General features: G+C 39.5%; 1 protein-coding gene across 1 annotated transcript; it reads left to right on the top strand.

Annotated features, from left to right (window-relative positions):
* Positions 1–951: 951 nt before the first annotated feature.
* Positions 952–26601, top strand: LOC120806637 (thyrotropin receptor-like). Its single transcript, XM_040157991.1, has 11 exons — positions 952–1115; positions 1210–1281; positions 15918–15992; positions 16434–16508; positions 16643–16717; positions 16810–16887; positions 22070–22138; positions 22377–22454; positions 22609–22797; positions 25291–26380; positions 26461–26601. Exons 1-11 carry the CDS (start codon positions 952–954, stop codon positions 26599–26601), a joined length of 2106 nt encoding a protein of 701 aa, XP_040013925.1.
* The last annotated feature ends 1236 nt before the right edge of the window (positions 26602–27837 follow it).

Here is a 27837-nt window from a genome sequence, read left to right as displayed (position 1 = left end):
TTTGGTAATTGTAGGTGTCACAGGAATTAAGCCATCAGTTTAGTGCCAATTCCTGATCCAGACAAGATCTTCAGTTCACAAAACTTCCTCCTGTAGGTTTCTTTAACAATATCTTGTGTGCCCAGCACTGCTTTCCTCAGTTTCATTGTATTCTAAACCTGTGCAACAGTCTAATGCTGCAGCTGCTCCGTGAGCTTTCCTCATTTAGGCGCTCGGAGCCAAAAGTGGCCATTTTTCTGTGGGCCAATTACTTGGAATTGCTATAATATTTAAAGAAATATATGCATATTAAAGATTATATCCACCAAATCCATGTCAAAAGATGGCAGTAGGCTGCTGACCTGATTAAACCAGCTGAAAGTTAAACTTGAAGTTCCACTTCAGGTTTAACCATTCTTTTCATGGTGGGCCCTTTCTAGAGTTTTCTTTTTTCCTGTATCCGCACTACTTGGAAGTCACTATTGAATTGAACCACCAAATGCACACTTCATAAACAGGCCTATAAACAAGCCACAAACAACCCAATACCGTCAGTTCAGCGCAATTACAGTCCCATCAACTGTTGACACAAAGTGTCCTGATGCTCATGCTAAAGCTAACTCAACGGATATACTTGGGCTGAATGGCTAATCTGCTCATGAGGTGCACACTCCTCAACCTATTTAAACCCGACAGCGAGCCCTTTTTAATAAGCTGAAAGCGATTTGGGTGCCTCTCCCAGTCCGAGTCACCACAAAGCAGTTACGCTCAGGGCACCCAAATGGCCAGCAGCGGCCCTGCATTCAGCACACATTTATCTGTTTTATTTTGAAGGTCTCAACCAGAAGTGCCATTTTGCTAAACTTCCACTCTTGGACAAAATCCAGAAAAGCCCATCCTCTCTCTAAACCTCTCTCCTCTCACTGTGCATCGTAACCTCAGAGTCTCCACCATTAAATTACCACTCTTACAATGAAGCCTGACTTGAATCTCCTTTTTTCCATCTTCATTACTGTCAAGGTCACTCTCCCTCTGGAATATTGTCCAATGCACTGCCAGTGTGACTGGGACATCCACAGTGTGTCATGTTTTGGAGCTGAGTTCATGCCTGTTTTCCATTCCAGCACACAGGAGGTGTAAGTAACCACATTCTTTCGACTCTGATATCAGCTTGTGACTCTTTACTGTATTAAGACTGAAACAACCCAAGATGGTTTATTTCTGTTTCAGATGGCTTGTTGGGACAAAACTTTCTTCTGTTCCTCAGAATGCCTTTGCCAACTTGGCCAACATTTCTCACATGTAAGATTCACTGTTTTCCCCGACACTAATCCTTTCTTTTAAACCATCGGCAAGAACAGAAAATGCCACTTAACAAGAAAAATAAACAATATTAAAACTAGCAAAGATAGCACTCAAAAACTAAGTACCTCCAAGGCTGCCCAACCCAACACAGTGTTAGTCTTAACAGATTGTGGAAAATTAAAATTACTGTACAAAGCTAAAAAGCTTCCTATATACTTTCTAATGACTCTGCTACCTCTTGCTTCAGAAAAAAAACACTGGATCATCAAGTACAATAAGTATTGATGTGCTGTAGAGCCTCTCACTGTGTATTTGATGTTTTGTAAGTGTAAAAAAAAAAAGAAGATTCTTAAGCCATGAGGAGTAATGAGGTGGATTAGAACACATCCAATGAAATAAAGGCTCTCTGGTGGCGACTGAAGATGCAAAAGCCAAAGCTAACTCTAAAAGTAGGTTCTTTCTAAAAGTAAAAGTTAAGATGACAAAATACATTATTTATTCATTGTCTCTAGAACGACACACAGAGGCATTTTTTGATCTGATGCCCCTGTCAGCAGGATGACATCATTTGCCTGTGCCCTCCAGAACTGTTACAATTCACCCTTGGGAGATGAATCCTTTTCATGTTGGATGTAACTTGTATGGTTAAAGTCTGGTTAGGTAGGTGCAAATACCACTCGGTTAAAACAGGAAACAAACATGGTTCTCCTGTGTTAAAGTTGACGTTTTGTTAACAACATCACCTGACTTCCTCCTTTGTTCCTCTCATAATTGCTATGGCCGCTAGAGGGCTTTTTCAATTGAATGTAAACAGAAGTTTTAGTGCTGAAATAACTGATGCTGTTGTTCTTTTGGGAGAACATGCTCCAGTAAGAGAACAGGGTTTCAAAATGGAAATTCAGTGCCTCAGGGTGATTTCCCACCTAACCTGTTTGGTTTGGTTTAAATTAGCTTTGTCGTATTTGCCTGTTTAGTTTGGTTCATCTGGTTTGACAGCTGTCACTTGAAGAACTGGACCTAGATCAGTTTGTGGTCTGAAGGAGGACCAACCACAGAATTTTTGGATAGTAGATTTGATTTTAGTATGATTTCAAAAACTAAATGAAATATTAAATACATCTCCTTACTGTGATCTGTTCAGGAGGCATTCTGTATTAGCAATGTATATATGTACACAAATCATCTGGTTAGCATGGAAACGTATATGTACTTCAGCAAATAAGTGCAGGGATTTTTGGGGCATCTTGGTTGTATCCTTCTTCTCGTACTTTGGCAATCTCACAGTAATGTCTTTTATAATATGGCTCCATGAGACACCTCTTTTCAACTCTGTTGCCCAGAAATTACATTTATAAGCAACTAATTTGCAACAGTAAAATTGTTTTGAAGTAAACATCTTACTGCTACTGCATTATGTTTTCTATTAACACCATGAGGGGAAGTTAATTAACATATTTGGCAAATCAGGGATGTTTTCTTGTACGTAGTTGTTTTTCACCAAACATCTGATTTTGCATTACAATGTCCACTTGTAGTGACTACAGCATTATTAAACTATTTATGGTAATGTTTAGGCACTCACAACACTTGGTTAAGGTTAGGGAAGAGATATCAATGCTACTAATAATACTACTAATGTACACAATCAGTTATTTATTTATGAGCTCTTTCTGACACTAGAGAACATAATTAAACACATTAGTAGAATTAAAGTGCTGCATAATCTGCTGTCAGTCACCATAACTTCTCCACATGGGTAGTAGATAGATGGATGACTGAAGAACCCCTTAGTCTCTCAAAACAATGTGTGTAATGTATTTATGGCAAACATAACAAAGAGGTGAATATACAGCCACTCTCAAATTCTGAGTTAAGAGCTTCTAAATGAACGGCTGTACATCCCCAGAGAGAATGAACCGGACATAGGCACATGCTCTGTAACTGCTGACTAACTTGAATTCTGCAATAGTTTCACCCCACCCCAAATGGCAACAAATAGCCTAAAAATAAATATGAATTAGATCAAATGATGTTGTACACTGTTAGACCAAAATTAGGTTTACTTAAACAATTTTAGTAAATGGTACTCAAAAATAGAGTCGATTGCATTGCTTAACCAGTTGTAATATATTGTACAGTTATGAAGGGATCATTGTTTTTACTAGCATCTTTGAGCTAAACAGACTTCAAGTGGCAATCTCATAGATTTTTATTAAAATAAATGTCTGTAAAGTCACTATCTATCACCGAATGAGGTAACAAAATGCTGATAGAGCCTATGGCCCACTGATGAAAGTATTTCAATATTTATATATTTGCAGTATTAGGAACTGGGTGAAAAAATGCAATTAATTTCCTACTGCTGCAGCTTCACATTAAAAGCATTTAACTGGCGAAATACGAGTTGACTTTTATTACGATTGTCACAGGAAATGCAAAGTGTTTGTCAGTGAGGTTACTAATATCGTTCATCAAAAAGCGGTCATTTTCGTAATTTTTGGACAGCAAATCAGTTTGAAATATTGCAGGGAGTAGTGGAACGAGAAGGAGAAGAACCACAGTGAGCTTTTGGATGGAGAGCTGCAGGCGACAGGCCGCACAACTTCTCAGCTGGGTGACCAGCTCCTTTCCCTGTGCCCTGCTGTTCGCAGACTCATGCCGCGTGCAGCATAAAATCAGATCACAGTTGCTCACAGAATATTGGAAAATGGCCAATTATTGCCTTACTTCTTTATCAGAATGGCAATTGTTTGTTTCGCTGACCCAAGAATTCTGTGACCTGTAGTAGTAAACCACATTTTTTCTGTTACCACCAGTAACTAGAGGTGTTGTCATATTAACCGGGACTGAAATCTTCAGGATTGCCACTTTAAATGCATACATTTTTAGCCTGGACCACAAACCCTTATCAGCAGTGCAGCACTTTGCCGGATTCTGATTAGCTAATTCCCTCAATTTGTCTGAACATAATCAGGGCTTGTTTAATGACCATTAAAGCAGCCGTGTTCTCTTGACTGCTTTTCACATCATCGGAGCATAGACATTCTAAAGGTGCCTTCTCCTCAACAGTGGATCCATCCAAGCCTGATGAACATGGTTGCACCGGTTGTATTTTATAATCAATAAATAATTTATATTATTTACTAATTCACTGTTATAATAAGTCAACATGCAACAGGAATATTTGTTAGTGGTGGACATGAAGCTTTGCAGAAAATACAAAGTTAATTAAGTTATTTTTGCCAGACTTTAGAGCACTTTATAAATATGTAGATACTCAATAAGCTTTGTAAAAGCAGTTTGTGTTTTTTGTAGTTGCCTTTTCACATAGATCTCTGGTTAAATGTTTAAGCTTAGTTAAAATTATATTCTTCTTATTACATTTATTTTTAAGTCGTCTGCATCACTAATGCATCAGAAAATGTGGATATTAATGAATATTAATGTATATGTGGCCCGAATATTATAATTTAAATACTTGTTTGGAAGCCTGTCTCTGATTTGTTGTTAAGGAAATTACCTACCTGGTAACTACTTAGAAGGATGAATCACTTTACTTAAGAGTGAGCAAAAAGAGTAATGTTTGAGTGATAGGCAAAGCACACTGTTGTTTGTCACTCAGCGGTGGGTTCAGAGTTAATGAGGAAGGACTCAACAAGAAAGTGGTCCATTTGTAGATTCTCAGATATTTATGATAAACCTATTACCTCTTGGTTAATTAATATAGTATCTCCCAGTTTGTTCTATAGCAGGGTTGGGCAAACTTTTTGGCTCATTGACTTTTAAAATTTGACAGACGGGCCGGGCCAGCACCAGATGCATACATTTCAAACATAAACCTAAAAAAGGCATTACAGTGTTAATACTTACATTCACTTTTAGTGGGAATAGCGTTGTTGATCACCCTTTTTTGCCATATTATGGAAAAAAAGGTATTAGTGTTTTCTCTGGTATTAGTTGTGTTGTGGCAATTCTCAGAACAAATGTTCTGCTGGTGTTCATCACTCAACCGGGATCTGCGGGCTGCTTCGTTGGTGTTCATCACACTAAATGTCTGTTCACACACTTACGTAGAGCCAAACAACACCAGCATCCTCTGTGCAATCTTCTGGATGTTTGGAAATTTGGCTGCGCTTAATGAAGCATAAAAGTCATCCAGTTTAAGAGAGTTGAACTTCTCCTTTAAACGGTGTCACATTGGAGATCAATCAGTTCCAACTGCAACTCCTGTGGCGCCGTTTCCGGGTCTTGCATAAAGGGACATGACACCAGCTGAAGTGATTTGTCAATTTTTCCAAAATCAGAGACCCGACGGCAGAATTCTCCATGCAGGTCGTCCAGTGATTTCCTGTATTTTTTCACATGTCAAGGGGCCTTTTTCAGCTTAGCCACTGTGGGGAAATGAGCAAATGACTTGTTTGACATTTGCTTTGAGAATAAAGCTAGCTTAGTTTTGAAGGCCCTGATGTTTCTGTAAATTTCATGCACAAACTGGTCTTTCCCTTGTAATTTCACGTTCAACTCATACATATGTGTCAGTACGTCCACAGCAAAAGCTAAATCACAAAGCCAATCTGTGTCACTCAGCTCAGGAAAATCGCCAGCTTTCTCAAGTAGCTTCAAAAATGAGGTAATCTCCTGTTTGAGCTCCCACACTCATTGACATACTTTCCCAGAACTTATCCAGCGGTCATTGGAGTAGTAAAGCAAGTCCTGGTGATCAACGTCAGTTTCTTCAAGAAACTTAATAAACTGACGATGCTGAAGACCCCTCACTCGAATAAAGTTAACGAGTTTTACAACTGGCTTCACCATGTGGTAAATCTGCAATACGGATTTACACAGTGCTTCCTGGTGGATTATGCAGTGTTAGAAAATTACCTCCTGCTCAGGGTTGTCGTCTTTCACCCTCTCCTGGATTCTTTTGAGCAACCCGACGTTTTTTCCTGTCAGATTTGGCGATCCATCTGTGGTAACGTTGGCGAGCGTACTCCAAGGTAGCTTGTGCCTCTTAATGACCCCCGACATGCTGTCATACAAGTCCTCTCCAAGGAATGTAATGTAAATGACTCCGCTTTTTTGTTTAGCTTGCTAGCTAAGTCTTCGTCAATTAGCTCAATTTTTTCAAATTTGTTCTTGCTTTCAGGACACAAGACACCTGCTGTCTCTACCATGCAGTCTTTGAGAAACTCTCCTTCGGAGAAAGGTTTGCTGGTCTTTGCTAATTTGAATAACAGCAAATAACTTGCTTTCGTGCTTGATTCTTGGATGGCAGTTTGTCGGATAAAGGTGTTTTGCTTAGCCTGCTGCCAACTTCTGAGTGGTAGCCGTCCGTTCTTGCGTTGACTGGTTTTTAGCATAATTAGCATGCTTGGTGGAAAAGTGACAGCTGATGTTGTATTCCTTTAAAACTGCTACGGTTTCTTAGCAAATAAGACAATGCAGCCTTTGACTGGACTTCAGTGAAAAAGTATTTAGTTGTCCATTCCTTCTTAAACACTCGGCACTCACAGTCGACTTTTCTTTTCTTTGACCAGTTCATTGTTGCACATGGGTTCAGAGCAGTAGCAGAGTAATAACAGAGAGTCAAAATCAAGTCAATGTATCACTGCGCCTAATGCGCCACCTGGTGGAATGCCAGACATTACAGGACAAGGTCAAATGAATGCAGTCATAATTATGATGGGTCGGACAAAAAGATCAATGGGCCGGATGTTGCCTGCGGGCCGTAGTTTGCCCACCCCTCTTCTATAGCTTTATAACTCATCATTATCTACTCCTGGCATCTGAGTCATTAGGGAACTACTTATTAAGAACTCATCAACTATCAGGTCATTCCAGAATCATTCCTCACTCATTCCTCAGTAACTACACACAGTTTTGCCTGTTGTGTTGTTAAGTGTTACCCGTTACCCATTTTTAAAGGCAATCAATTGCCTCAAACCTTTTAAAGTAAAATCATCTTGTCTGGATCAACCATGTAGCTTCATATGTATGAGATCAGATGTCTGACTGTCCATCATAATCAAAGTAATGTGGCAAGCTTGCATGGAAGAAAACATTGTGAAACAGAGATAGTAACTTTAAAAGCAATAACTGTATCATAACCCTGTATAACCCCTGGAAATGCTGTTGTATTTAGCATTAGGACAGAATACGCCTGAATATGAACACTGTAGTCTCCTCCAGACAGCTTTTCCAAAGTTAAAAAGCACAGTTCAAAACACATTAACACTGTTGGTTAATTAAAGTTCAATTCTGTAGAGAAGAGAGAGAAAGCTGAGTTTTCTATGAGGTATGGCGAAATAAAACACATCAATACATTTCAATAAAAACTTAAATTGATTCTTTTAAAATGTACATACCAAAATTGACAATGGTTAAGGAATTACCAAAAAAAGTAAAGACAACACTTGAATATGTCATTATCAGAAGAATGAAACAAGATGGCAGCTGCTTGTTAACAATAGTACTGCATTTTCTTGCAGATAGGGGAATACAATGAAAATGACTTGATACTTTATGTATCAATTGCATGGGCATAGTTTGTAAAATAAATTATGCTTTAATGGTTGAAACAGATTACAAAAGAAAATAACTGATGATGAGGAAAACAGCGGTTTATTATGCATACAGACATAAACATTTATACATTAGTGTTGTTCTGACGTTTTATTTGCAGTGTTACATCATGATAGCTTCCTGACAATTATTAGTAAATTCTTAACTTTTTACCTCAAAATCATATAATAATTTCCACCAAACAAGTACCAAATTTCTAATATTGTGTAAAATAAATATTAATTATTATTTGTCATTTGTAATGCCGAAAAACTACAGAGTAATCAGAAGCCACCCTAATGCATAATTTCACACAAAAGTGTTTGCAAAATCTTATATAGTCCATAAAGGTCATTTCAGTCTTGCACTATGGAATATTCTCCTCCTTGCCCCACAAGGTTCATCATCACAATGACAGCAGGTTACACACTGTTTTCCTTTCAACCTGATACAGTGAGCCTCATACTCTCATTCCACTAAGAATGCTTCAGCAGGATGCTGTAGCAATTGACCACCTCCAGTGATGCCCACGTCCTCCAATGTGGCATGGTGAATTCTTGTATCTTAGTTACTACCTCAGCTACTGTAAATCCAATTGTTCTGTGTTCACCCATATTCAAATTAAAAACTCAAGATCACAGCCCTAAAAACTGTCATGATTACTCCTCAGTGAGAAAGTGGCGTAAGAGAGGGCTTTTACGCTACTTTCTCACTTCCCCAGGCCCTGCATTTTCACGGAACTTTACAAACCTGACATGCCCCAGCATTTCTTACCTGTCCCAGACACTTGACTTTCTCTTCCACCTGCCCTGCAGTAACCCCTGTGTTCCCATCTTTCCCTATAACCTCACCTTCTCCCCCCAGTTGCAGCCCAGTTGCCATTTCCCCATTGCCTGTATATATACGAGATCTCTGTTTCAGCTGTATTTTGCCAAATCATTTATGTAGCTTGGCTTTCTAATTTTGTCATAGTTTGTTCTAACAATCTCTTGCCAACCTGACTGCAACCCATTCATCTTCCTGTTCGTGTTCCTGTGACTTGTACATCTGTGTTTTTGACCTTCTGCCTGTTTACCACCTGTCAACCAGCTTTGCCCTATGGATTTGTTTGCCAGACCTGCTTGTAAGCATTTTCACCTTTATCTTTATTAAAACTCATCTACTGAATCTGCCTAGGTGACTGCATTTGGGACATCAATCCTGTGCTCAGTATTCCAACCATGACAAAACTACTTGATTTAAAACACAAAAGCAAATTTGAGCATGGTCAATGTTGTCCCATCCCAATCACTAGGGTTTTCTTAAATGAGGTTGACCACCTTGTGATGCCCTGCATGGTACAGGTAGAGCGTGATCGTCCAAACAAGCTGCTCGTCTGCTTTGAGTGGGTCAACAGCTCACCACACCGGTGTCCTGGGTTTTGGTGAAGTCACCCCTTTATTCATGTTTTGCTTGTTTGCTTTGTTTTTGCTTTTATTGTAAAAAAGTTGAGAAACAACAAAAAAAGTTGTATTCCCATTATGGCATTAATGCCAGCCACCAAAGTCATTTCCTTTACTGTGGTGAGTCTCTTAACAAATATCTGAAGGCAGCAGGTATCTGTTCCTTCTGCAGTCCCTAACTGGAGTAACGTTGCCACTGTCGAGCTACAATAATGCACAGCAGACCTGCTGGTTAAATTTTGTGCAACAGCCACCAGACTGTTGCAACAAAACCACAGAAACCTGAACACTTGTGTGTAGATTAAACATCTAATTTTAACGAATTATTCAACCGTTTCTACTGCAAATCAACAGGCATGTTGGATACTGACACATTGTTCACAGTTCAACAGTTCACACACTCTCATGGAAAAATTGTAGCTCAATTAAAACCTCTTTCCGCTAATAACTCCCTCAGTACCATCCATTCCCCAATCGTTCACTAGTGTCTCCATCAAAAACACCAGGTAACCAGGGCAACAACAGTGCATGACACCGTTTTTTTGTCAACTGAGCATGTTTAGTTACAACTCGGGGAAATGGGGCTGTGATGAATAACAAGATGTGATGCATGTAAAACATTGAAATCTACATGAATGAAATTTTAAAGATAAGCTCAGAAATAAAGCCATACAACGTGAAAAAACATTTTAAATTCTACTTTTATTTTATATATGGCACTACTTTGGTATTTAAAAGCAGATGGTTATTCATCACCCATGACAACTACAGGATCTTCAATATGTCCAGAAAAATAAATTCAGTTTAAAAGAGACATCACTGCTCTTAGCAGTATATTTGAGCTGCTGTATTCATATTTGAGCTGCTGTATTCATATTTGAAGCTCTGCAGATCCCAGACAACAGAAAGTTTTCCCTGAGAAAAACTCTCCACAGGATTCCCACACTGTTCAAAGTGGATGAAAGTAGTGAATGTTATTTGCCATGATTGTCACGACCTCTAACAGGCCCACCTGTAATGTACGGTAATGTATTATTTCTGAACCACACTAAAATTTTAGTGGCGCAAGTATTACGGAAGTTTTTCGATCCATTCAGTCTGACTATCAGTCACCAGGCTGACTGATAATAGACATGTACTGGATATAAATATTTTCAAGTAGGCAGCGTGAGGATTATACAGGAAGAAAACAGCATGGCTTCATATTATTTCCCTGCCCAGGGAGGGCAGAGGGCAGGGGGAATCTGTCTACTGTAACTCTTATAGTGACACTTGGAGCCTTAATCATTACAGATACGATCGATAAGTTCAGAATATGTACACACTCTTCACTAAGCATGCCACACAAAAACTACATAGACTACATAGACTTTGAGCGTAAAAAACTGTGGCGGGTCCGGCTTACACTGATCTCACACAAAATGTCTCAGAGTCAGTGTGGATTGATGCATTTGATAAAATGGAACCCTATCTGTTCTTTTTGTCAGGCAAGTGACAGACATCAAAAGTTAATCTAAAAACGCTTCCTACGTGAACTGACCATTAGTCTACAATAGGTTTGCATTAAAATTCAGAAGTTTGACCGCTGATATTTCTGTATTGAGCGAACACAACCTACCTCAAAGTTTTACCTAGATTCATGCCTATAATATTTAGTATAGTGCCCTGTAGTATTTAAGAGAGGATGTTTGTGTGGCTTTACTCATTGCATGATAGAAAGCTTTTTTACAGCGGGCATATTAGGTTAGTTTGGTAACACATCTCAAAAAGATGCAGCATAACTGGGTTGTTAAGCAGGCGTACAGGATTATACACCTGGAAAAGATCTACACCAGGTGCTGCAGGAGGAAGGCACACAAGCAGGGACACAGGCCACCCAGATCATCATTTGCTCACGATGTTACCATAAGGCCAGTGTTACCATAGCGTCAAACAGGCACTACTCATGCAGTAAAACAGTTTGACAGACAGCAACTAAGATTAAGATTAAGATTAAACTTTATTGTCCTGAAGGAAATATGTCTTGGATTTATACTGCATCTGCTGTTGAAAAAAAAAATAATAATAATACACAGTACATGCACATTTGTTATCTACACACACACACATAGCAAATCCACACCCTTGGATTGCCACTGACAAGCAATTGCACATTCCCTTTATACAGTGCACCTTCAACCAGAATAAATAAGTATAATGTGAGGTTAAGATGAATAAAAAATGGAAAAAACAGCATTCATGGCTTTAGCTAGCTTGTTGGGTGGAGGACACGAACGGGGTCAGAAACAATCTTTTGGGCCTGTCCAATGAGTATTTCATTGAAGATATCCTGTGAGGTGGGATGCCGCCTCACTCCCATGAATTTCATAGCTCTCAGAGTGAGGCAAGTAACTCAGGATTTTAACTGTACACAAAGATTGCCAAACAATGCTGCAATGCCTTAGCGAATGATGCGCTCAACTACAGCATGGTAGAAGAGAAGCAAAGTTTTCTGGTTCACACCAGATGCCCTCCATCTGTGGTGAAAGCACCATCTCTGTTGAACCCTAGAACAGACAGTATATACCTGAGTACTCCATGTCAGTTTGTTGTCAATGTGTACGGGGATTTTGTAAGAATCAACCTTGGCTATGTTGCAGTTATGGATAACCACTGGTGAGTTGTCACCAAGGGATCTGGGGTTGAATACCATCTCATCTGTTTTCTTAAGGTTATTACATTGAAGTTGTTACATTAAGGTTATGGCAGTGCTCACTACACCACTGTACACACAACTGGATTTTGTATTTGTATGCATTTGTGTCTATTGTGTCTGACATGAGACCCAAAATACCCGTGTCATCAGAATACTTCATCATGTCCAGTATGTGTTGGCAGTGCTGAATGTGCATTCATTGTTATACAGAGTAAACAGGACTGGTGAGCTGACGCACCCCTAAGGGGTGCCAGTGCTGATGGTAAGAGTATAGGACAAAGTCCTGATTATCCTGACCTGTTGGGTGTAATGGATACCACTTGATAATGAATGGGTAAACATTCATCTGCTGCATTGTCTTCAGGATAACACAAGGTTCCACAGTATCAAAAGTTGATCTGAAATCTACAAAAAACACTCTAGCATAGGCCCCTAGGATTCTCTAGATGTTTAGTCACTAGATGGACCATGCTGTTGATTGCATAATCAGGGCCTCTCTTGTTTGTGTAGGCAAACTGATAAGGATCTGGTTGAGGGCCTACATCCACTTTCAGGTGTCTCACCATGAACTTCTTTATGCTGCCTCTCTCCACACAACTGAAGTTCGAGAGATGGGTCTGAAATCATTGTTCTCCTGTGGAGAGGGTTTCTTAGCAACTGGTTTGATGGTGGATTTTTTTCCACTGTGTTGGTACAATGTGGAGATCTAAGGATGTCTGAAATATGGGACACCAGGCAGGTGTAAATTCATCTCTACATGTTCTTAATAGGGAAGCACCATCTGGGCCTGTGGCCTTGTTGACATTGATTTGCTTAAAGACTCTGTTGACAGGTCTAGGCTCTATCACAATCCTATTGACATTATTCAAAGAATATTGTCAAGCACTAAGTCACATTCAGCAGAGAAATCACAGTTGTCAAATCATTTGCAGAAGGCATTCTGTTCATTGTGTGTGTGTGTGTGTGTGTGTATGTGTGTGTGTGTGTGCATATACAAATGTATATCTACATTTATAAATATGTACACATGAAGGATGCGTGTGTATGCAAGTGTACAGATGTATATTTCTTTTTTTTAATTACTCATCTATTGTGCATTGTAGGGAGGCGGCCAGAGAACAAGTCTTACATTGCACTGGAATGCACTGCTTCTAATGCATATGATTATGACTATGAACTTGAACCTGAAACTGGTATCTGTTGTAGCAGGGAGGTGTGGATGGGATTTTGGGATTATTATATTATTATTAGTATTAATGAAGCAGTGCTTCCAAGATGTGGTTCACCTTCAAATGTCGCTGAAATATGTGCAAAACAACCATTTTTGAAACTCAAGCAGTTCTGCTCACATTGCTTGCTGTCATATTATTAATTGAAACTACAGTACCGCAGCTTTATTTTGGCACCATTTCCCATTTTCCATTTCAAGTGTCTTGAACCTAGATAAAATGAGATTTTAGACTCAGGTACACTCAGTAACATATATCTGTCTCTATCTGTCTCTGTCAGCCAGAGCACAAATCTGATTACCATCTCTTTACAGATTCATGCACAGTATGCCAGTTATAAATACGTCTGGCCCCAAATGAACGACATTTTCTACTGGTATTTTTGCGAAATTCAATACAAATTGAGTTTACACTGGTACATACTGCCACCAGGAAATAGCTGTTTTCCCACACTCTAGTCCAACACATAGAAGCTTTCACCTTCCTACTCTGGCTTTATAGGTCACCAAAATAACTGTCAGCCATATAAATCAAAACATTAAACCCCTAAATAGTGTTAAAAAGTCACTTGAGTACTGTGTAGCAGAGTTTTTAAGCTTTAAGCAGTGCAGGTGATAACTGACTGACATGTTTTTCCCTCGGGGCTTAATGTAGCTTTATGCGCTTGCTGCTGATACCATTCAGTACTACAATCCACACGAACCCAACTCAAATGCTGCTAACACAAGCTCTCCTACAGACTCGCTGCCCTTGACACTTCACGTGCATGGAAGAGACTCAGTGCTGCAGTTAAGTTACACAACATTGAGTGCCTGCTACTGTTAATAATTGTTTTACACTTTGACTTGAAATACTTCTACCGTCTTCAGAGGCCTGTAATACAAAAGCAGAATTTGTCGTTAGCGAGGTAACTTCAGGTGTAACCTTGGGTTTTCAGGGTTACGACGGTGGTTCACTTCTTACCGGGGTATATTGCCATGATAACTAATGCTGCACAGGTAACATGCTCTGGAGCAGATTATATTCAAGATGACAGATCAACGCATATAAAAGCACCGCCTACTGACCAATCAATTCTTTGAAAATGGTATCACCATTCGTAGAAGATCCTGTGATGCTCTGTGTGCGGATCAAGGGTGAGAGGTCTCACTCCAGTCTTCTTCATTTAATATTTTTTTCCTGTTGACTGCAAGCAATGTCCAAGCCATTTCATTGTGCTTTGGTATTTCGATATCATCTTACAACTTACAACTGCTGATCAAAGAACAAAAGCATGGTACTTGTTGTACTTATAAGAAATGAAAGTAAGCCTACTTACAGCTTTGAATGATGTTTTTATATTTATTTTTTGTTTCCTGTCTCTTTGATACTGCAGCTGTGCAGCTGAAAGAATAAGGCTAAAATTGTCATTCACACCATGGGAATACATCAGAGCAACACATTAATTCAATGGAATACACAAATGTAATTATAGTCAGATTTACTCGTGCCCTAATCATGGGGCAGTGATATTATAAGCCTATTAACTTATGCATTCACGCAGCCAGCGATTTTTGTTTTTTGCCAGCTGTCCTTCCTGCATTTGGCGGCTGCATCTGTCTATTTTAGCCTGGATTATGTGTTTCCCAGTTTGCTCTTCATTTGTAAAATATGCTGCTCCATTTAATACCAGAATATCCCGTGTCCTCTGCAGTCTTATGGCCCGAGAGATGCGCAACACCCAATACTGGGAAACTCAAAATACTCAACACATTTAGAGGTCTGCACCCGGTATATACCGAGGGAAAAAAGACTTGAACATCCTAGCACTAGCTGAGAGTCTTATAAGGTTTTTATCATATTCAGGCTATGATGTTTGCATGGAATGTGAGTAAACATATGGTTAATCATATCCCCATGTATATGATTTGCAGTTGCAATTAATCATGATAATGATCATCAATAATTTTCCCCCAGTATAGAGTTTGCTAGCAGACTCCTCTCAGCATCAGGTGAACATCAGTGTGAAAAAAACGTTTTTAAGTGGATTGGGCATCTAAAAAAAACTTTTCTTCGTCTTTGCCCAGGATTGCTTAAACAGTTTAGTAAAATTCCCTTGGTTTGAAGGCAAAAACAAACACAAGCAGTCAGATGATCAGACAGCCATCTGTCAGTGCTAAACAGTGCATGCTGGGCAACTTTGGCATAGCTAACCTCGTATACTTGTATAAAAACACAATGGTTCTCATGCAAGACCATTTTGTATACCTATCCTTAATTTCAGTAATTTTTTTCATTTCATCTTACAAGTGTTCCAACTGCAGTTGTCCAGCAGTTCCAAAATACTCATGCCACTGAAATCTAAAAAGGAATGCCTGCTGTCAAACCTCTCAGTAAATTGGCACGCAACTGTGAACTCGTTGAGATTAGGGCATTATCTTTCTTAATTCAAACTGTAGAGACAGGCAGAGTCGTGTGGCAGACCTGGACCATTTGTGAATTTCATTCATACAAAACAGAAAATTCTAAATTTGAGAGAAAATGGTGAAAGCAGCAAGTTCTCTTAAATCACTCATACATGCTTCCTAAGAATGAATCTGTTTGTATGAATTGTTCGTACATGAGACCCAATGAGTGCAAACCACTGCAAATCCAAAAATAGCACGAGTTTCTAGATTGTATTTTTGCCCTATTTTGTTTGTTGGTGTTTTTTTTGTTTTTTTTCAGATACATCTCGGATGATGATACTTTAAGATATCTTGAGAGGCATTCTTTCCACAACCTGTCCAGGGTCAGCCACATGTATGTAACCGTTTAGCAGTGCAACTTGATTGTGATTAAAAATGAAGCCTCACATGTATGCCACCATAAATACACAGCGTAGTCTTTGTAGCAGTCTCATATCATGCTGCCTCTGTCCTACAGTGATACTAGGAGTACTTTACTGCCCACAAAGCCATATCACATTTATAAACCTAAGTGGGAAGCCCTTATTTCTGCCATATACTGCTAAACACATGAACAAAAAGTTAAACATTTTACAGTAAATTGGTCAGAAAATGAGATGTAGTGGCCAAACTGCACTGAATTAAACTATAGTGATAATTTTTCAGCAAAGATTCATGATAAAAAAATCAAATTATTTCTAATAAGTCAAAATGAGGAAATAGTAAGTCAGAATTTTGATTTTCTGAGTCAAAATTATGAGATAGTAAAGTGCGTGTGTTTGTGTGTGTCCAATAGACAACTAACTGGTATCAAAACACTATCATACATTGACCAAGAGGCATTTAAGGATCTGCCTAATTTAAGGTACCTGTAAGTACAATTTAATTTTCTTATTTTTTGTCTTAGAGTATAATCGCATATATTTCCACAAGAAAAAGATGTAAAAGTTATACAATTAGTATCCAGCATTAACTGGTTGCTGACTGAGATTTGTTTCTATACAGTGGGATCACTAACACAGGTCTCAACTCCTTTCCTGGGCTACATTATATTCAGTCCAGCCAAGAGGATTTTATTTTGTATGTAGCATTTACTGCAATGTGTTTTGTTTGCTAAAATTTATGAATGTTTAACTGGTGTAAAATATTTCATGTTTATACCTTTTTAACAGGGAGATAGTGGAGAATTTCTTCATTCAAGTCATACCTGCTAATTCTTTCACTGGAATATCTGAGAATGCTCTGACCATGTAAGTAGGATTTGTTTGAGAAATGGTTCAGATGTCATTGTCACTGACTTACAGGCATCGAAATGACGATGTTATGGTGGTTTTAGGTTTTTCCTCATTTTCCCCTACAGCTTTACACAAGTGTGATTTGATCTCTAGTCATCTGATTGCACCTACTATGATTTTTTTTTTTTAATCTTGAAGCCAGTGTTACGAAAATTTCAAGGCATAACTTTGTTGGCATTTCAAAAACGTTTATGCACACCATAACGTCTTAGTAACGGGTGCGTAGGATTAAAAACTGTCAACTTGAAAAAATCCTGCACACTGTCCATCCCATGAACTCGCTTTATTTATCCAACATTTTGGTCTTCAGACCTTCATCGGGCAAAATTCATTCAGACAAACAAAAGCATTGAAACAGCACCATACAGATGAAGGCTATAGGCTTTCACCCAGAAAAACCAGCTAAACAGAGGATGCCAGCAACACCTCTCGGTATGTATACAATTCAAGTTCAGTGACTTCAAATACAAACGTAATACTGAGCTCTTACAATTGTAAACATACATAGTAAATATGTCGATATTGCTGCTGTTTTTCTCTTTTTTCCTGATGAAAGTATGAGGACTAAAATGTTATGTTGATACAGTAAGTTCAAGTCATGTTCAAGTCAAGGCCTAACTGTGTAAAATCTAGCTCTGATTGTTGTTGTTGTTTTTGTTGTTGTTGTTGTTGGGGTTTTTTGGCCATTTTTACATTTTTGCATTTTCGCTTTAGCAATGTCAGGCAACAGGGTAACAGCACAGACTTTTAGTCAAGGCACTCTCAGACCATAACTGGCAATGTAAGTCTGCTGTGACAGATAACAAAGCATGAAATAATAAAGAATGAAAATTATTTGTGCAAAAGTTCAGATTTGAAAAAACAAACAAACAAGCAAAGAAAGAGAAAGAACGAAAATTACGTGGGCATTGGCCCTGATCTTCAGCCTGGACAAGCATATTGATGGTCAGCTAATTTTTATCATTCATAAGTCAAGACAAGGCCCATTAGTTACTGCATCTTGCAAACTTCCTCAGCAGATGCTGTTAACCAGTTGTCGTGACCTTAGGATGAAATTTCAGTCAAATAATAACAGGTAGTTGTATAGGGGGTGGGGGTAGTAAACCCTGTGTCTGATCGAAAAATCTCTGGTGCAGCAATGTCTCCATTGACTCCTGGTTGATGACCTTTCACCCCTTCCCAGTTAATGCTCTGAGTGGCTATAGTCTGGTGTTCACAGAGAGCTGATGACTGTTTCCAGTATCCATTCAGTTTCTTCTCCAGGGTCCTTGTCAGGGTTCAGTATGGTCACCTCAGGATTGCGTCTGCTTTTTGCTGGTGATTTTTTCTTTTTCTTTTCTGGCTTCAATTAACTATTACCTCCAATGACACTGGAGCTGTCTGCAGCAGAGTGTGGGATGAATGAGATGAGGGTCAGCACTTCCAAGTTGGAGGTCATAGTACCCTGCCCAAAATGGATGGATTGCCAACTTTGGGTTGGCAGAAAAGTTGCTGCCCCAAATACAGGACTTAAAGTACAACATCTCACACGTCTTGTTCAAATGAGTCAGGGTCATGTTTACAAGATGGACAGTGAAAAAAGAGACTGTGGATACAAGCTGTTGAAAAAAGAATTCCCTTCATATAGTATCTTAGGGATGTGATGATGATGTGTGTCATCTGAAGGGAGCTCGGAGTAGAACCACTGCTCTGGGCAGACCCAAATATGCTGGGGAAACTAATGTTCATATCATATTTGGCCAGAAAATACCCCAGGTTCCCCAAGGCGGAGCTAGAGGACGTAGCCCAAATAAGCAACTAAAAAATGATGGATGGAGGTGTCCAAAGCAGAGAAACTAGAATTTTTGATTTAGCTTTTCATTTTATGTTATTTAAATGTAAATGTAAATTTAAATCTGTTATTGTGATTTTCAGTTCTCATCTTGCTGGACTTTTTTGCGCCCTTCAACACAGACAACCACCTTCTTCTGTCTACCATATCCAAACTAGGTTAGGTTAGGTTTAGGTTTCTCTGGCACTGAACTACATTGGTTTGAGTCCTGTCTCATAGAAATCATTTCATTGAAAGTGGCACGGCAAGGAGATGAGTCTAAGCGTCCCTTTCTTTTCACCAGGGTGCAGGGATCTGTGCTTGGTCCCCTACTCTTCTCAATGTATAACAGTTCCCTTGGTCCAATTATCCACTCACATTGTTTTTCTTACCACTGCTATGCTGCCTCTAAGACAAAACTCCTGGTAATCACAGCCAGTCCTGAGTATGCTGCGCAATTCTTATTCAGACGCTGGTCATCTGTTGCCTTGACTAGTGTAACTCTCTTCTGGCAGCGCTGCCAGCATGCACAGTAAAACCTCTGTAAATGGTCCAAAATGCAACAGCATGTCTGGTCTTCAACCAGCCAACGACAGATCCTGGCATTCCACTTTTCATTACTCTCCATTGAACTCAATGTGAGCAGCAACAGGGAGCCAGAGCGGCCATTAGCACAGCACCGATCTATCTGAACTCCCTTTTTCAGGTGCATGAGCCTTCTCATTCTCTACGATCTGCAAATGAACAACAACTTGTCCTACCGTCACTGTGATGCAGGAAATCACAATCCAAACTCTTCTCCTGTTTGCTGCCTGGGTGACGAAACAAATTAACAAACTTGATCAACAGAATGATATTCTGTCTACAAAATTCACTTGAAGACCTACTTCTTCCGAGAGCACTTTCTCACCTAATATGCCTTTTCTTTCTCTCTTACTATCTCTTAATCCTTCTCCAGCTCCTTCTCAAAAAACTGTCATTTGCTAGGCACTTATATGTTACTTCATGCACCTGCAAATCCTTGTGGCGTTTGTGTAAGGTGGAATGTGGAACTGACTGTTGAGTCACTTTTTCGCAGGAGACTTCTACTTGATCTAGTGTGGCTTGGGTTGTACTTCAGGGGTCAAGAATGAGAGGAACCCATGCTTAAGTACCTCAGAATTGTACTTTCATAAGTACGGAAGTTGAGTAAACCAACTTAGTTCCTATCTTCCCTATCTCAACTGACCCATTGACATTGCCATACCTAAAAGCCATTCCGAGTAGCCCGGCTAAAAACAGAAAACTGTTGTAGAACATATAATTCAACTGAATTTTGGTTGAGCAATGGTTTAATTGTGACAGCAGGGATTTTGACCACCATTCCTGTCAATACAGCTACGTCATTCCAAAATGGGCAAACTACTGCTGCTCCCAAACAAGGACTTTTGAAGATGTGCTGCCCTGTGTTTCACTGAAATCTGGCTCGGTGAATCCATCACAGACAGTAAACTTCATCTGGTGGTCTTCCAACTATATATGAGTTATTGAGGACAATGACGTGAGGCAGAATCTGCGTCTACCTTTTTGAAACTCGGTGTAAAGTTTTCACAGTGTTAAGAAAAGATGCACTCCTCGCTTAGAGAGTTTTTTCTTCAACTTCAAATCTTTACTTGCTGCCAACAGCAAGCCGTCTTAACAGTGAATTAACGGTTAGCTCGCCAGCTGCAGTGGTTCACCAGCTAGCTGTGTCCAGTGAAGTATTCACTACATCACCAAATTTCTGCCCCACATAGTTCGCATGTACAAGCAAATGCCACTGTGTTGTCTGACTGCCACGCAATAAAAAAAAGTGTATCACTTGTTCAGCTTTGGGACTCCCTGACTATTGTCTGGTTCATCTCCTTCTGACTCACAGGCAGAAATTAAAATCTGGTTAAGACTTTGAGGAGATGGATCAGTGAGGCAAAGCTGGAATTACAGACTTGCCTTGACTGCAGTGATTGGAGTGTTTTTGAATCTGCTACTACAGACCTGGATGAAGTCACTGACACTGACATAAAATATCAGCTTTTGTGAGGACATATGTTTGCCCACCAAGGCTTTCTAACTATACAACAACAACAATTCATTGTTTTCAGCTAAACCCAGGCAGCTTCATCAGGCCAAGGAGGAGGCCTACAGAAGCGGGGACAAAGCCCTGTACAACCAGGCCAGAAACACACAGACAAAAGAGCTCAGACTAGCAAAAAGCAGGTTTTCAACCAACAACTGTGCATCAGTATGAAGACGCCTGTAGGACATTTCCAGCTACAGGAAACCAGTCCCCCACACTGTGGAGGACCTCCAAATGGCTGACAACTAATTGAACCCCTCCTACTTTGGAAATAGTGCGAGATTACCATAGGCAGTTCACTTTTGTATTTTTGGTTTTAGAAAGCCTTAAAAAACAATTACACCGTCTTGAGAGCTGCTGTGCCTACAGCATAATGGCGTTATCATTTTAGGCTTGTTAAGCTATGACTGAACAAATGCCGTTTGGGGCAGTGTTTAGCAAACAGTCAGTTGTGGCTGGCTGTGGCAGGTTGTCATTCAGATTATTGGGAATATTACGCGGTTGACATTCAGGTTGTATAGAGCCTGGAGATTGCCACTGGAAAAATTTGACTTTCCCTGCGTTTAATATAATCAATAATTTAACTGATCATTTAAAAAAAGCTATTATAAGTTAATTATTTAGATTTGCATTGAAAGGATACATTATAAAACTAAAGTAAAATAAAAAAACATAAAAAGATTACTAAATGCCAATTCATATCTGTTTTCTTTCTTAAAATGAAATTGCAAAATTGCTTTAAAAGGCTTTTAAACTATGCTTTTTTTTTCTTTTTGTTTCTGTAACTGCCTCATATATTTCATCTTGATATTCATTATCATTTCCATTTATCATTCGTCATGAAATTTATTATTATTAGCAATATTATGTCTTGGACATTTGTATATTCATGCATCAACAATCCTTAAATACAAACCAAAAGAATCAAACTCTACAGTCAGTCAGTTTGTTGGATAATTTGAAAAATACCATTGATGTTTTTAAATGTGTGTATTTTTTTTATACTCAATCATTCACTTTTTTAAGCAAATTAGTAAAATATTTATAACAGTTGGGATACCATAAAAACACAGACAAGTATGTCACAAACCATGTGTCCCACAATTTCACAAATAGACATGGGACTAATTTTCCTCGTTTTGGAATAAAAAATGTAGTGAATGGAAGGTTCACAGGATATTCTCCCCTCCCACACCCCACCCCACCCCCCCAACCACCTCCACCCTTTTTAGCATGCTGAATAGCAATGGCGTGAAAGAGATCCAGCGCTATGCCTTCAATGGGAGCAGACTGGAGGAAGTGTATGCCATTTTTTTTCAGTGTTTTTATTTGGTCTCTTTATTAATGTGTTTTTGAGCTTTAACATCCTGTCTACCTGGCAGGTTGAATTACTATTGTTTTATAAAAAATGTTTTGATGAGGTAATGAAGTTATATGGAGTTTTGTGTATATCAATAGAGGAGGATGATCAGTAATGATAAAAAAACAGATCAATTTTGGCCACATTACTTTACCTTTCATCTACTCTTTGTCCTTCAGGTATCTTCACAGGAATGTGGATTTGGAACAAATAGATGAATTCGCATTTTATGGCGTAATTCGTGGACCAACTTATTTGTGAGTGAATGAAATGTGCATAAAATGCAGGAAGAGAAATTAGTGTTCTTGAGAAAACAAGAAAAAAAAAACATTACTTTGTATTTTGGGTACAGGAATATCTTTATCTTTGTGCCCAAATGAATTAATCTCAACTCTTTGTCTGTCTTTCCAGAGACCTTTCAGAGACCAAAGTTAGCTCTTTGCCTTCAAGAGGTATGGAGACCATTGAAAAGCTCCAAGCTAAAAACACTTGGGCCCTCAAAGTACTGCCTCCCTTTAGGACCTTTCTCCATTTACAGAGTGCTGAATTAACTTTCCCAAGCCATTGCTGTGGTCTGAAAATGTTGAAAAGATGGAGAGGGTAAGTAAGACAATAGAAAGTGTTGTGAAATATTTTCCCACTGTGGTTCCTTTCCGCGTGTATTTGTCCTTCACATACCAAACCACCCTCAGACCCACTCTAGTGTATGTATTGATGTACTCACAAAAGCTGGACAAGTCATTTCGATGAAATAAAAACAGAGTTTGTTAGCATTGTAATGATTTTATGTTTAAACATTTGACTGTGGAAAAAAAAAATGATGTGCACTGTTGATCACTTGTAGTCACTTTACCAACAACATTTCAGTCCTGAGCTCTTCATCAGGTAAAATTCATTCAAATTCACAAACTACAGTACTACTAATGACTGAATATAAACATAACCCAAGAAAATAATCACTTGTCAGAGGGCACCTGCAGCGTTTCCAGGTTACCATACAAATTAAGGTCAATGAGCTCTTCTAATTTTAATATCAAACCCTGGTCATAAGTTCTAAAAGAAGGCATCTTATGTATTGCGGCACCCAAGAGCCACAGGCGGCAGGTTCAGGTACCACTAAAGAGTGCTGCTGTATTAAAAATAAAGAACTTTGTCATATAAAAATATATTTTTGTTGGATAAAAGTGACTTTAAGCACAAAGAAACAAGTTGGTTGGCAGCAATACATTAAGAGTCACAAACACACACACACACACACACACACACACACACACACACACACACACACACACACACACACACACACACAAACACACACACACACACACACACACACACACACACACACACACACACCATCTAGCAATATATGTATTAGATTAAAGGAGGAAGAGAACCAACCTACACCAACCTAGTATGGGGGCTCACAATCTATACACTGTTCCAGGCACAGAGCATTACCGACCACGGTGGGGTCAACATAGGGTGAGCACTAAGAGAAACAACTAAATTAAAAAAACAAAAGAGAAAAGAACACCAAAGCAAGGCTCGTTAGCTGCAAACAAAACAAAACCAAAAAAACATTAAACGAAATACAATTATTTCTCACAATAGAAACAAACCCAAAAAGAAAATATATTCCAAAACCCACCTGCTGCACAGCGGGTTCTCGGTAAGATTTCCCCCAACTACCCTCGTGAATAAAAATACTCAAGGGGCTCTACAACACACCTATGAATAGGAAATGCTAGGTATAAATCAGATAGATATTGATACCACACAAATGAAAGCACGCATGTACCTACAACTGGTCCATTAGCATCCACCACAAAACACCGAGGCAAGATGACTCCAAGACCAACCCTTTCTCCTATAAAAATGACATTGATAGTAAACGGCAACAGCAAATACATTTTGTAGGAAATGTAATCTTTTTCTGAATAATGTTCAGAGGCAACTGTTTTTATTTTATTAAAAGCAGTGGAGTTGCCAGGAGATGGCTGGGTTGGATGGCAAGCGTACAGAGCACATGACTGTGTCTGACTGTGCCAGAGACCATGGTTCACATCCACATTCCTGCCTGTGGTTTAGGCAACAGAAGCACTTTGGTTTGGCTTAGAACACTGTTTTTGTTTAATATACATAAACATGTTGTGTCTAAAGTCACTGTGAACGTTTTCTGTATTAAACCAGACTCAGATATTTCCCTAACCTTAACCAAGTGCTGTGAGAGTCTAAACAGAGCTGTAAAAAAGTTTAATAATGCTGTAGTCACTACAAGTGGACATTCGACTGCAAGTTAGATATTTTGGTGGAAAACATATATCTTATCTGTGAACATTTTACTGATACATTCAGTATCAATGTATTTTGACTTCCCAAATATGTAAATTAACAACATTTCCTCATTATGTTAAGAGAAATCATATCCGATTGCATTACATTTTGTACAAAATATATTTGCTGTTGCAGTTTAGTTGTATAGAAATGTAATTTCTAGGAGACAGAATGGCCAAGACGCTGGCCTCTCCTACAAAATAAACTGATTCATTTAATTTCCATACAAAGATACCCCATATTATACGCAAATTTTTTTTTTTTAACTCACAACACGGCAGGAAGATCTCAGTTGACAGTTTGGTCACTGCAGGGAACTCCTTTGCCTACCATGTCACACCAGACGACAGCTCGGATTTGCATACAGCCAAACTGCCAGCCATTAGCGGCATGTTGGCATACTCAGAGAAGAAAAAGCCCAGAATGAGGCCCCCGGCTGTTGAAACCAACATATTGTTTATTTATTTATACATTTGGTTCATCTTTTGAAATGTTTATATTTGCAATATACGGTGCAGATGCTGTGTGTGATATTTATCCGATGAAGGTGTAAGGATTGACATGTCATTAACAAACTGACAACAAGCAATCGACAGTATGTGCTTTTGCCTTTTTCTTCAGTCAGGAGTTTTTGATCTTGTGCACCATTAGACTTTCTGGTGTGAAAGAACTTTGTAATATTTCAATATTTACATGCATCTCAAAAGGTCTTGTAATTCATTCTCTGATTAATAATCCTTATCATCTGTGTTCAAGACACTCTGAGGCAGTTATTTGCAACCTTACCCGGACTGCTTTGGGAAAGCTGCAGGAATCCTCTGCAGCTCTCTCTCAGATGTATCTGGGACACAAAATCGACCAACATCTGAAAGACAGCTTTGGTGTCACAACTGCCGGCACTACAAATCGCAATCATTACTACAACACCCCCATTTGTCCAACTGAACAGTCTCAAACTGAAGGTCTGTTTTATGTGGAGTTACCTACAGACCAGCTCAGTGAAGTTTTTGACTTTGCACTGTGTAATGAGCTTCACACAGATGATCATGGACCCCTGTGCACCCCATTGCCTAATGCCCTGAACCCCTGTGAGGATGTGATCAGTCAAGGCTTCCTGAGGGTGTTGGTCTGGGTGGTTAGTCTGTTAGCCATTTCAGCCAACCTCCTGGTGATGTTCATCCTGCTGACCAGCCGGCAGAAGTTGTCCGTTACCCGTTTCCTCATGGGTCACCTGGCGTTTGCAGACTTCTGTATGGGGATGTACTTACTACTTATTGCATCTGTTGACCTCTACACACATTCCCATTATTACCACTATGCTATCATGTGGCAAACAGGAAGTGGCTGCAATCTAGCAGGGACATTATCAGTGTTTGCCAGTGAGCTATCTGTGTACACATTAACTTTAATCAGTCTTCAGCGCTGGCATGCCATCTTCTACGCAATGAGGCCAGACAGAAAAATGAGGTTGCGCCATGCTGCTTTGCTGATGCTCGTTGGCTGGTTGCTGTGCGTGGTCCTTGCTCTGCTGCCACTGTTTGGTGTGAGCAGTTACCAGAAAGTGAGCATCTGCTTACCCATGGACACCGAGACAACTGCTGCTCAGGCCTATGTGGTCTCTGTCCTGATGGTTAATGTCATTGCTTTTATGGTGGTATGCTTATGTTACCTCCACATCTACTGCATGGTGCACAATCCCCAGAACCAGTCCAGCAGATGTGATACCAGCATGGCCAAACGCATGGCTGTTCTCATTTTCACCAGCTTTCTGTGTCTGGCTCCCATTTGCTTCTATGGCTTGTCTGCAGCTTTCCACCAACCGCTGATGACCGTCACGGATTCCAAGGTGCGACTTCCTCTTGAGCTTTAATCCAGATTTTTGTTGTGTATGTGTAAAATAAAGGCTGATTATGTTTTCCTCCACAGGTACTGCTGGTGCTTTTCTATCCTCTTAACTCTTGTGCACACCCATTTTTTTATGTTATCCTGACAAAAGCATTTCACAGAGACATCCTGATGTTGCTGAGCCGGATGGGTCTGTACCATTGGCAAGCACACCTCTACTGAAACCAGCTTGTCAGTTTTACTCCCCACATATAGAGAGAGACAATGTGTGCCCTGCAGTCCAGCACCCACATCCCACAATACTGAAATACAGGAATCACTGCGCTACAAGATGCCCTAAAATTGCTTTTTAGATTTGATTAATTTTTCATGTAGTAGTAAATTTGAGGAGCAACAATTGTCCTCTTATAGAAATTACCTTGGAATTACCAATTCACAGAACCTACCCATTACACAGCATACCATGGCATCTGAGAATTCTTGATCCATTCATTTCTTGTATCAGTATACCTGGATACCTCTGATAAAGGTGGCTGTTTGCCATTCCAAAATAATGATCAAAATTCAGCGTGCAAAAGATTAGGGTTCAGCTATAAGGGAAAAGTTGAGTGGAACTGAGTCCAAAACTGCACAGAAAATGTAAAGATGAGGAGAGCTCCAACATAAAAATGTGAGAAAGTAAAAGCATCAGTTTGTTGCCACTGAAGAGGTTTTCATGTCATCTGAGTGGCTGGAACCCTGTCCTGTCGGATGATTTTTGTAACTTTTCCAAACAAGCACACCCACAATCACGGCCACGGTTTTCTGAACTGCCAGTGTTTGGTCACGTTTGTTGAAGTGTGAAGATAAGCAGGGGCACTAGTGTACGACCGAGTGCAACACCATGAATGCCCTCATGGAGAGAAAGTCTGAAATTGAACACAGTTATCCCCATTTGCATGCTTCATCCCGTCGTGGCTACAAAGAATCAGAAGACACTGAGTTCTTGGGAAAAGATCAGTGAGGCAGAAGAAGAAGATGCAGCCAGAACAAGGATATGACAGCAGGCTCTTACCCCACCTACCATTGTGGCAAGCGGTGTATCTGGACATTTTGATGCCCTAGGTGAGACATGCACTGGCACCCTGGATGGGATTTATCTTTCATTATAATCTTCTATGACAACTATAGTAATTTTATTATTCTTTATTATTTTAAAGGTACCATATTCAGCTTCACTAATTTTCTGGTCTGTGTCACGTCATCAACATCATTTGTGAATTTGTATCTTCACATGCACAGTAGTCCTTGTTATGTCTTATGCTGGTTTTGCACATCACCTGGTTATTAATATCCCTGTATAACTGTTATTATGCAGGTTACTGATCATCTCTGCAGGTGTGTCTTTGTTGCTTTCACATTAAACAGTCCCTGTCATTTCTATACTGGGGTTAGGGTGTTCTCAGTAACAGACCTTCG

Source organism: Xiphias gladius, chromosome 20, assembly GCF_016859285.1.
Source record: "Xiphias gladius isolate SHS-SW01 ecotype Sanya breed wild chromosome 20, ASM1685928v1, whole genome shotgun sequence".
NCBI lineage: Eukaryota > Metazoa > Chordata > Actinopteri > Istiophoriformes > Xiphiidae > Xiphias > Xiphias gladius.
Note: the sequence above shows the minus strand (reverse complement) of the source record. Positions and strands in the feature narration are given on the sequence as shown.

Excerpts from the sequence above, each read along its gene's own strand:
- LOC120806637 (XM_040157991.1), top strand. The coding sequence starts at position 952 with ATGAAGCCTGACTTGAATCTCCTTTTTTCCATCTTCATTACTGTCAAG. Across the intron at positions 1,116-1,209 it reads CATTCCAGCACACAGGAGGT|ATGGCTTGTTGGGACAAAAC; the intron begins GTAAGTAACCAC and ends TTTCTGTTTCAG. Across the intron at positions 16,509-16,642 it reads CTGCCTAATTTAAGGTACCT|TGGGATCACTAACACAGGTC; the intron begins GTAAGTACAATT and ends GTTTCTATACAG.